The sequence below is a fragment of the Rana temporaria genome, chromosome 6 (assembly GCF_905171775.1).
Source record: "Rana temporaria chromosome 6, aRanTem1.1, whole genome shotgun sequence".
Taxonomy (NCBI): Eukaryota; Metazoa; Chordata; class Amphibia; order Anura; family Ranidae; genus Rana; species Rana temporaria.
Window position 1 is genome coordinate 153,504,694 of NC_053494.1, and position 11,690 is coordinate 153,516,383.

Sequence of the window (11,690 nt, forward strand, 5' to 3'; positions counted from 1 at the left end):
AAACGAAATAAAGTTTGGTCTTTTAGTTATACTTTAAGGGGTTTTGAACTTGGTTGATAAATCCTAATTTGCCTTTGCATATGTGTACAGCAGTTTTCTTTCTATGCCTGTGTTCGAATACAGACTGTGTTGCTGAAAACTTTTTTTCGCCCCCCAAACTGTAAAGCAATATAAACAAAATGACTGCAAAACAGCATAGAGATTCTGTAAATACATATGACAATTTAAAGTGAAAAAAATTCTGTATGACTAAGATTATAAATTTCCCGAAGAATTTTTAAAACGTATGTAAAATAAACAGTATACAATACAGTTAACACTCCAAATGGACTACATTTGAATTGTATGCCTCATACAAGCTTTCTTACTTTAAAGTTGAACTATGCGGCATCTCAGAACTCCCCGCCGGCTTCTGATCTTTTCTGGCAGCTGGTTTCTGGGTCTCAATCATTGGCCGCTTTCGTCGGCCAGGTCGAGATTAGGTCACTTCCACGCATGTGCAGGAGTTCAGTTAGCTTCAGCATTGCCAAATGTGTACAATGAGGTGTGTGTGCACAGCGCAAAGTACTGGGCAGGCAGGTAAGACTAAAGGCCCGTACACACGGTCGGACTTTCGGCCAACAAACTTCAAAATCTGCAAGTTTTCAATTTTGTCCGCTCGTGTGTACGCTCCATCAGATCAACTTTTTCGGGTTTCATCGGAAAAAAAAGTTCGGTCTGCAAACTGACAAACTTTACGACAACAAAAGTCCGATGGTGCCTAGTCCGACCGTGTGTACAGCAAGCCATCGGACTTTTGGACAAAGTGCAAATACGCATGCTCAGAACCAATGTTAAAATCAACCAACAATAGCAGAAGTTAACCAAACGGTGGCGGTAAAGAGCAGAAAAACCATGTGATGTTGGGAAAGTTTGCAGAAAAGTCCGAGCGTGTGTATGCTATGGGTGTGACCGGACAAATCACTTCGGACAAAAATCCAAGGGAAAGTTTGTTGGATGTCCGACTGTGTGTACGAGGCTTAAGCCTGTCTCTTTTGCATTACAAATCCTGCCTGCTCACTTATCCACCCCCACTTTAATCTAATCTAAGAAACTGCATCGACTAGTGCAACCATTTTCTATAGCAGAACATACGCACATTGTCCACATCCCTTCAGGGACTGCAGTCAGTATGTTTTATGCAGACCCACTTCCTACTTTAAAATATGTTGTCAGGCACCAATGCAAATAACCGATGTAATGGTTTCTGCCAGTGATGAAAATATTAAATCATTACTTGCTCTTTATAGTGTCATGAACTGTATTTTAAATATTTACCCCTCACATATGTGGTTTTGCTTGTAAAAGAAATTGGGGGTAGTTTTGTGGTTTGTTCATTTTTATTAGTTTCAATCCACAATTTGTTTATCTGACTTTGATCCTCTTGTGGCGGAAACCACAGTTTTTATTAGAAAGCCACAGATGAGTTTGTAGGAAGTGCAGTGTTAAAACTAAGCGATGGTACCTGCACTGAAGGCATCAGCTTGCAATACTATCTGGTTGATAGAAAACACACGTATACTGTAAATTTTAACTTTTTAATTACTATTTTTTTTTTTTTTATGGAAAATGAAGCACTGTGAAAACAGCTGATGAACCAGTAACTTTAGCATTCTAACTTGTATTGGTTAATACATTTGTGCATATCATAAAACAAACCGGTCGAAATACAACTATAAATTAGCTGGTAAAATGGTGAACCCAGGGTTTGACAAATTTGCTTGGAATCTAGGAGCCAGCTAAAAAAAGTTAGGAGCCAGAAAACGCGCCCGTCCCACCAAGCTCGCGCACAGAAGCGAACACATACGTGAGTAGCGCCCGCATATGTAAACGGAATTCAAACCACACATGTGAGGTATCGCCGTGATCATTAGACCTCCTCTGTAACTCAAAACATGCAACTTGTAGAATTTTTTAAATGTCGCCTATGGAGATTTTAAAGGGTAAAAGTTTGTCGGCATTCCACGAGCGGACGCAATTTTGAAGCGTGACATGTTGAGTATCAATTTACTCGGCATAACCATATCTTTCACAATATAAAAAAAAATTGGGATAACTTTACTGTTGTCTTATTTTTTTCCCAAAAAAAGTGTGCTTGTAAGAGCGCTGTGCAAATACGGTGTGACAAAGTATTGCAACGATCGCCATTTTATTCTCTAGGGTGTTAGAATAAAAAATTATACATAATGTTTGGGGGTTCTAATTAGAGGGAAGGAGATGGCAGTGAAAACACACATTAGAACTGCTGTTTTACTTGTAATGCCAACCGCCACCACCAGATGGTGCCAGGTCACAGAAGGCAGCTTGGGCCTTCACAAGGCTGCAAAGCCGCGGCCTAAATTACCGGCCATCGCGGGCCCGCCGCGAGCATGCGGCGGTGGAGGTGGGGGCGCATGGAGACACAGGATCCTGTGCACCCCCACCTCGCGATCGTGGCGGGCCTGCAACGGCCGGTAATTGAGGCAATTTCTTGTCGCAATTGCGACCTGGCGCCAGGATTTTGTTGAGGCCTGTGTGAACCTATTTCAAAAGTGCATATAACTGTTTTAATTGGAGTTGTACTTTAAGAAGCAGTTGCCTGTCATTGCACTTAGCCGTGTCCGTTTTTAAAATGTCTCTTTTATTAAACCTATGCATTTCCAGTGTGTTCTGTATGCATTTTTTGTGTATTTTTACTATAGTTTGCACACTTTAAATTGCAGTGCAATTAATGTCACAGAATTCATTTTTCAACACAGGTTTTTCACCTTTAATACATAGAATGCATTAAGATGAAAAACCTTGAGGCTTTACAACCACTTTAAGTTGTATAGCTAAAGCAATTTCCTCTTTCATTACAGAAACAATCAGTCCAGAGGAAGAGTACAAAATTGCCTGCCTTCTTATGGTCTTCGTGGCCGTGTCTTTGCCCACCTTGGCTAGCAATGTGATGTCTCAGTACAGCCCTGCCATAGAAGGTATTGTAATGTTATTTGATAAACCAGAAAGATGCATTGTTGTGCATGGCAACTGTGTATGTACTAACCATTCTCCTTTTTGATTTAGGTCACTGCAATAATATTCACTGCCTGGCAAAGGCCATCAACCAGATTGCTGCAGCTTTATTTACCATTCACAAAGGAAGCATTGAGGATCGTCTTAAGGAGTTCTTGGCTGTACGTATAACTTGTCATGCAGGCATTTGGTATATTTCTCCATGCAGTCAGAGCTTAATTTATGCTTGTCTAAGTGGTTTGAGAACTGTCATTGGGCTTATTGTCACATGCAATGTATAGATTTGCCATGTACAAATCTGTAAACATTGGATTGCTGAGTTCATTTAAGATGTGTGTGCAGTGGAAATGTTGTAGATGTAAAACATATCCCAGTTCTGTTACATTGTAGAGACATTATATACCACTATGTATAGCTTCTGTACAGACTTGCTTTACATATGCAATTTAACATTGAGCACTTGTTCAGAAAAAGTTTTTAAACTAGAAGAAACCCCCTTCTTGTCCAGGGGTAATTGAAACCTTTGTGATTTAGACCATAGTTGGCCATTTTGATCTGTCGGTTTACTGAACATAAATTTAGGAGAGTGTGTTAAAAAAAAAAGTACTTATAGCTTATCTAATGCATACTAATTCTTAACCACTTAAGACCCGGACCATTGTGCAGGTAAAGGACCTGGCCAGTTTTTGCAATTCGGCACTGCTTCGCTTTAACTGACAATTGCGCGGTCGTGCGATGTGGCTCCCAAACAAAATTGGTGTCCTTTTTTTCCCCCACAAATAGAGCTTTCTTTTGGTGGTATTTGATCACCTCTGTGGTTGATTATTTTTTGCACTATAAACAAAAATAGAACGACAATTTTGAAAAAAATTCAATATTTTTTACTTTTTGCTATAATAAATATTGCTCTTAAAGGCGACGTACCTGTACGTGCCTGTGCCCAGCCGTGCCATTCTGCCGACGTATATTGGCGTTAGGCGGTCCTTAAAGCGGTGGTTCACCCTAAAAACTACTTTTTCTTATTCCACTGCCCCCCCACATTACAATCCGATTAAGGCTCTTATTATATTTTTCATGCTGTACATACCTTAGTACAGCATATTCACCCGTGCATCCGGGTTGCGAGTCCCGCGGGAGTGGGCGTTCCTCACATGTGTGTGATTGACGTTTTGCCCAAAAACGAGTCGCCACCACACCCCCCCCCCCCCCCCCGTCGCGTAAGCCGCATCACGATAGGCCAAAGGAGCCGAACGGTGATGCGCATGCGCAGTATATTGCCGACTCGCCGTTCGGCTCCTTTCGCCAGCCGTGACGCGGCTTACGCGACGGGGGGGAGCTAGTTTTTGGGCAAAACGTCAATCACACACATGTGAGGAACGCCCACTCCCGCGGGACTCGCAACCCGGGTGAATATGCTGTACTAAGGTATGTACAGCATGAAAAAAATAAGAGCCTTAATTGGATTGTAATGTGGGGGGGCAGTGGAATAAGAAAAAGTAGTTTTTAGGGTGAACCACCGCTTTAAGTGGTTAACGAATATCTTGGCAAATATTTTAATTAAAATGCATTTATCGGCTATTTTACTTAATCTAAATAATTGTACCTTTTGGTATATTAGATACATGTATATAAAAGAAACAATCTGCAGCTTTATCTCAAGCCTATTAAATGTCTTCCAGCTGTTATAGTAGACAAACCCAGATATTCAGTAAGTTGAATAAAAGGATATTTTTTCTCCATTTTACACATTTTACTGGAGGATGCTAAAAACAAAATTCACTAATGGTGTAATTTTCTGATAAATGATCCATATGTACAGTGAGGAAAACTCCCCATTTTTTGAAGAACTACTTTGATTATGGGGATAACCTCCAATGTGTACATTTAATAGCTGTGTAAGCATTTATTGGACCGCGAGCAGATGGAGTAGTGCTACATTTTTTTTGGGGGGGGGACAAACAGATCCCTGGTAAAATGAACCCATATACATTGTATGTGTTTATCTTTTACCTGTTTGGCGAAACTGTGTACTTACGTTTCTGTCCACTGTGCTTTTTTTCTAACAGCTGGCATCTTCTAGCCTCCTGAAAATTGGCCAAGAAACTGATAAAACAACAACAAGAAACCGAGAATCTGTTTATTTGCTGCTAGATATGGTATGTTATGCAAAGTCCTTTCTTCACATCTCACAAAACTTGCACAATTTACAAGATAGCTCAGTAAAAGTTCCACACTTGTTGATTGCTCCTTCAGGTACAACATTTCCAGATACTTTAGCTTTGAACACCAGAAGCGGAAGTTTTTGGTAAAGAGTTGTACCTGTAGTTTAGCTTTAATCAGTATGGTTGCCCCAGTGACCGATACTGAGACATGAGGAGTGGGATGGAGCATGGTTGTTCTGGACTTAATCCAAAAATTGGCATTTTCCAAACAATTGCCCTTGGCTGGCAGAGCACTTGGGTAGCCGTTTTATGTTGCTCTACATGCCGAGATTTCACACGTTACAAATTAACATTTTTATTTTAATGACTGGTGTTAAGGATTAGTCTACCCTACATATTTATGGGATTTTGTATCCTTTCAGTCATTTCCACTGGAGAATCTCCAAATTGGTACTGTAGTAAGTAATAATTGTCAGGGGGAGCCACTTGAAATTAATGGTTGGACCTGGGAAATCGGCTGCCTGGATATTTTCCCAATAGGCATCTAAAGTTGCTGGGCAATTTATGGCTCCAGCAATGATAAAAAAGCTGAAATGTGAGACGTCAATTGACTCTTTAATTTTTTAATGGACAGACCATTTGAATTAGGAAAAATTAGGCTTCATGCGCGCAGGGCTAAAAGCTATGGTAAACCGCAGCTGGTGGGGAAAAATAAAATAAAAATTTCACGGCAAAGCAATGTCATAATGTGCTAGTATGCATTGCGTACTAGCGCATTATGAGAAACGTACCTTTTGAGTGAAGCCCTCCATGCCACACTGTCACCACTGAGAGGGCTTTCATCTTCCCCTTGGCTTCCTTCTGAGTTTGTGGCACGATGACGTCACTCCCGCACATGCGCACAGGAGCCGCTGTTTACAGCATGGGCTCTGAAGGTCTGGCACTGTATGCCAGACTTTCAGAGTGCATGGGCCAGTGATGTCACCGGCTGCATGCACTCTGAATATCTCCTAAACCATGCAGGTTTAGGAGATATTCACAGTAAACTCTGTTACACAACTTATACCTACAGGTGAGCCTATAATAAGGCTTACCTGTAGGCTACTTTCACTCTGAGGTGCTTTGAAGGCGCTATAGTGCTAAAAAATAGCACCTGCAAAGCGCCCTGAAATAGCCTCTTCTCTCATTCAAGTGTGAACGCCCGAGGGCTTTCACACTGGAGCGAAGCGCTGGCAGGACGCTCAAAAATGTCCTGCCAGCTGCATCTTTGAGGTCAATGGGAAGTGCCCATTGAAATCAATGGGCAGTGCCAATAAAACGCCGGCAAAGCGCCTCTGCAACCGCGCTTTGCGGGCAGTTTTAACCCTTTTTCGGCTGCTAATGGTAAAACTACGGTAAAGCACCGCTAAAAATAGCGGCACTTTACTGCCGACGGCGCAACACCCCAGTGTGAAAGTAGCCGTAGATATAAGTGGTGTGATAGTTTACCGCCACTTTTACAGCCATTTTTATCTACCCCCCCCCCCCCAGCCTGTAAACGCATCTCGGTTGGCCTATGTGGCCATGCACACATAGATGTTTAAAAGCATATTGCAAGGGGAAATGTTTAGAGGCTGAAATAAAAATGCACCACCTGCACGTTTAGGAGAGAAACATTTGGGCAGAAGAAATGATAAACGTGTTCATACATCCCAGTGGCAAGAATAAATTAATGTTCTGGCCAATAGAATTGATGAAAGCCCAAATGCTTAAAGTGAATGTAAACTCTCCATATACCCAGTAAAGTGAACAGCCTCAGATGATACACAGAGATGAACCAAATCTCCCTACATCGGTTTTACATCCATATCTGCTGTCTTCACATTTATATACTGTTTTTAGAAAGTTCAGATTGTGTTAGATGTTCTCTTCCTGGTTAACACAGAGTGTGATGTCTGGGCATACAGACAAGATAGCTAAAATTGCTGATTGGAGGAAAGGCACACACCCCCTCTCATCATAGGCAGAGACTCTCAGCGGTGTTTTGTAACAGGGCCAGCTCCCTGCTAATCTATAGCAACCTCCCCTGACAGAAAAGTCAGGCTGCTTTTATCTGAGAATTTGTCAGGAGTTATCGGTCTAATAACCGAGGAATGGTTCAGGAGACAGCTAACTGGCTCTTTGAAGAGAGATAACAAAACACTGCAGATATATGTGCCCTGCTCAAATTTCTTGAATGGGGTTTACATCCACTTTAATGCGCCTAAACGCCTATGGATAACATTGCTTTAGGCAAGTTTTTTTTTCCTGCCAGGAGCAAAACATCCAGTGTGCACGAGGCTTTGTTTGAAAGTTGCTACAAATAACTGCATAAAGGAGGGGTTTGATTTGGAAAAAATCTTTACAGGATGCAAGCTAAGAGTTAATACAAAAATAAATAAAACTGGAATGCTTGCCAAGAAGTTCATTCACCCAACTTGTTCGAGCATAACTGTCTAAATTAGTGATTGTTCAAATGTCTTAACTTTTTTGTATAATGTGTTGATTGATGTAATAAACACATTTTGTTTTCTGCTCACACAGATTGTGCAAGAGTCGCCATTCCTGACCATGGACTTGCTGGAATCTTGCTTCCCATACGTCTTACTGAGAAACGCTTACCATGCAGTTTACAAACAGAGTGTTGCATCCTCTGCATAAACATTTACTTTGTGAAAACACGGCACAAGCTTGTTCAGCCTGAAAACTGTGGAGTATTTTTTTTCCTGAATGATTGGGAAATGAAAAATGGTTTTGTGACTTAAATTCTTCCCCCCATTCCATTGTACAAGTATTTTTGACAAGTGGTTTCTTTTCTTTTTTTTTTTTTTTTTTGCAGTTGTACTACCAGATAAGCTTGGTTGGTTGCACTACATTACAGAGAGAGAAAAAAAAATTCAAAATTTTTTAAAAGTTTCAGAACGCTTTCATTCAGAGAATAAAATAAAAATGAGGGGACAAACTAAAACAAAACACTATTTTTTTTTTTTTTCTTTTGATAACTCATCATGCTGAAATATTATTGCTTGTTTATTATTTCAAAGAAATGTATTTAGTGATTATTTTAGATGGTGGTATAGGTGACATATGTGTGTAAATTATTTCATATAGGAGAGTTATAATCTGTACCTTTTTTATGTTCTTATCGATAACGGTTTGGTTAGGTGATTCTGTGATTTTCTGTGAAGTAATTGCACCATTTACATATTTTCTTTTTTTTCCCCCATTGCATTCTGCAGTAAGTTCTAAAACAAAAATTGAAAAAACAAACAAAAAAAAAAACATCATCTCTCCACATTCTGTGACTACTCATTATTTACAGTACAGACTTCCTTTCCGGTATTTTAAGCAGCAGATGTTTGTAAAAAGCATAGTATTTTTTTTTTATTCAACTAACTTCCATAATGGCTCTGTTGGTATTAACATTACCATTGTAATCTGCTATATGGTATGACATTCTCATGCATTTATCAAATGTTCATACATTGTTCTTTTTCCCTTAACCACTTTTATATGTTTTAACTTTTTGAAATTCAAGTGTACCTTCCATAACATACAATAAACACTAGACTGTATCAAAACATGGCGTGCAGTGCTTGAATTGAAACCCTATGTTAAGGGCCCGTTCACACGATCCTTACCACTTTCTTTTGGTGGTATTTGATCACCACTGCATTTTTTTTTCGCTATAAACAAAAAAGAAACAATATTGAAAAAATATATATACATATTTTAATAAATAATTGTTACGTTTTGCTATAAAACGTATCCAATTAAAATTGGTAAAAATTTAATTTCTTCATCAATTTAGTCCAATTTGTATTCGGCTACATATTTTTTTGTAAAAAAAAAAATCCCAATTGACTTATAAGGATTGGTTTGCGCAAAAGCTATCGCGTCTATAAAACTATGGGATAGATTTAAGGAGTTTTTATTTTTTTAGTAGTAATGGCGGCGATCATCAAATTTTTGTGGGACTGCAACATTGCGGCGGAACAAATTGGACACACAGTGACACTTTTTGAGGACCTGTGACACCAATAAAGTGATCAGTGCTTAAAAAATGCACTGACGCTGTATAAATGACACTGACAGGGAAGGGGTTACCATCAGGGGCAATCAAAGGGTTAAATGTGTTCACTAGGTGTGCTTTTTTACTGTGTGGAGAATGCTCTCACTAGACAAAGATCTGTGGGCCAGATTCACATAGAATTGCCCAGGCGCAGCGTATCAGCGATACGCTACCCTGCCGTACCTTACCTGGCGTATTTTGAAATCCTCAAAGATTTTGCGCCGCAAGTTGCGGCGTAGTGTATTTCTCGGCGCGTATTTCAAATTGGGCGGGTGGGGGGCGTGATTCATTTAAATGAAGCGCGTCCCCGCCCTGATTGAAATGCGCATGCTCCGTTTTGAAATTTCCCGCTGTGCTTTGCGCGAAATGACGTCGCCCTGACGTCATTTTTTGAACTTCGACGTGAGTTACGTCCTTTCCTATTCACGGACGACTTGCGCAAAAAAATAATTTTTTTAAATTCGACACTGGAACGACGGCCATACTTTAACATGGCAAGTCTATCTATACGCCACATAATAGCAGCTTTAACTATATGCCGGGAAAAGCTGACTAGCGACAACGTAAGAGAATGCGATGGCCGCACGTACCTTCGTGGATCGCCGGAAAAAGCTAATTTGCATACCCGACGCGGAAAACGACGCAAACTCCACCCAGCGGGAGCCGAAGTATTGCACCTACGATCCGAAGGCGTACAAAGCCGTACGCCTGTCGGATCAAAGCCAGAAGCCATCGTATCTTGGTTTGAGGATTCAAACTAAAGATACGACAGGGCAAATTTGAAAGTACGCAGGTTTACTTGCTCTGTGAATCTGGCCCTGTGTTCCTAATTAGTAGGAATCGTAGATTTTGCTCTCCCTTTGTGACAAGAGGATGGTCTGCCTTGTTTATATAGGCAGACCATCGTTCTGTCATTTCCCTAAACGATCGCGGGTAGCCGGCGGCCATCATGGCTGCCGGACATGCTGATTGGCTCCTGCTGTGTCCAATCACAGCAGGCGCGTGTTGCCGGTGGCACACATGCATGCCAGGCCGCCCTGTTGCAGTATATGTGCGATGGGCACTCTGAAAGTAGTTATTGTGGTAATGTGTACGCTACCACAAATCACAGCAACATACTTGGGTATGATGTGGTGCCAATTAATCTGAAAGTCAGTGTAGCACACCTTGCCAACAGAATTGTAGTTCGATGTGCTACCAAAAATTCTAGGTGTACCTTTTTTGGTGCGTATACAGACCGTTCAGATGAATGGACTGACCTTATGCAATGTACATTAATTTGTGCGCGCTAATCCAGTTTAATAGTGTAAATGGACTCTAATGTTTGAAATTTCAGCCGGTTCAGCAGAAAATAACCGGATAAGATTTGAACCTTTTTTAATGGGCAGGCTGAATGTATCAAGTTGATCGATTGATCAATCAACTTGGGTACAACTAGCCTGCCGGATTAATTGTCGATAATTGCAAGCGGCTTCTCCCGGTGAGGATGGCTTTCCCCACCCCACCCTTCTAGAGAAGACCATTCCTTGGCAGGAGGTTTTCTCCTGTCAGCACTGTCTGTGTTGATGGGGGAATCGTGCAAATTTATTTTCTGCAATCAATGGTTACAGGAAAGAAATTTGTACCGTCTATGGGTTGCTTTAAGCTGAACTCCAGGTAGACAGGTAAACAGATCTCTACCTCACTCTGTGAATCCTCTGGGGTTTTTTTTTTCACTAGTGTCCTAAGGTGATGGACCTTTTTTTACCCTTACAGAGAAATCACTCTTGGCTTAACTGGCTTATTTTATTTTCAAATTCTTCAATCGGCTACTGTTGCATCGATGCAGGACTGTTTTAGCACTGCATCCAATTCTAGCTCTATCTCAGGCAAGCGCCAAAGCAGCTGATTTGACTATGGCAGACTTTTCTGCAACTATATCACAATTTCTTGGACAACTAAGGGGCTTTCATACAGCCATTACTGTGCAGGGATCAGAAATGCCAGGCTCCTTTCCCAGCACAACAGTATCTACCAAATCCAGATGCTGATATGCCTGCCGTAAAAGCGGCAGACATAGAAGGTAGTTAAGATGACCTGGAAGTGGTGTTGGAGCAGGCTGTGGAAGATTTCTCACCCCAGCCTCCTATATATGAGAGGTTATAGCTTTACCCAAATTGCTTGCAAATGTTGATTTACTGTGAGCAAAAGCCTTGGCATTGCCACACTTGATTCTCCTCACCATGCCACTTTGGGTACAAAGAGACCTGCTAAATCTAACAGGATATTCCCTGTTCATAGAAAAAAGAAATGTAAAAAGAGTAAACAAATTATATTTATTTTTTTACATACTGTCACCAGTCTGTGTCCCTGATCACTGCCACATCAGTCATTATAACGCTGATGACAATATGTGTAAAAATGAA

The 11,690-nt window shown here is 40.8% G+C and overlaps 1 protein-coding gene across 4 annotated transcripts in view; it reads left to right on the forward strand.

Moving 5' to 3' along the window:
• Nucleotides 1-8,794, forward strand: part of NCKAP1 (NCK associated protein 1) — a 189,948-nt gene extending 181,154 nt beyond the window's left edge. For all 4 annotated transcript variants that reach the window (XM_040357629.1, XM_040357631.1, XM_040357630.1 and 1 more), the window contains 4 exons: nt 2,880-2,996; nt 3,085-3,194; nt 5,100-5,189; nt 7,758-8,794. In XM_040357629.1, the coding sequence (XP_040213563.1) occupies nt 2,880-2,996; nt 3,085-3,194; nt 5,100-5,189; nt 7,758-7,874 (434 nt within the window). In that variant the 3' untranslated portion in view covers nt 7,875-8,794. The remainder of the gene's footprint in view (nt 1-2,879; nt 2,997-3,084; nt 3,195-5,099; nt 5,190-7,757) is intronic.
• The last annotated feature ends 2,896 nt before the right edge of the window (nt 8,795-11,690 follow it).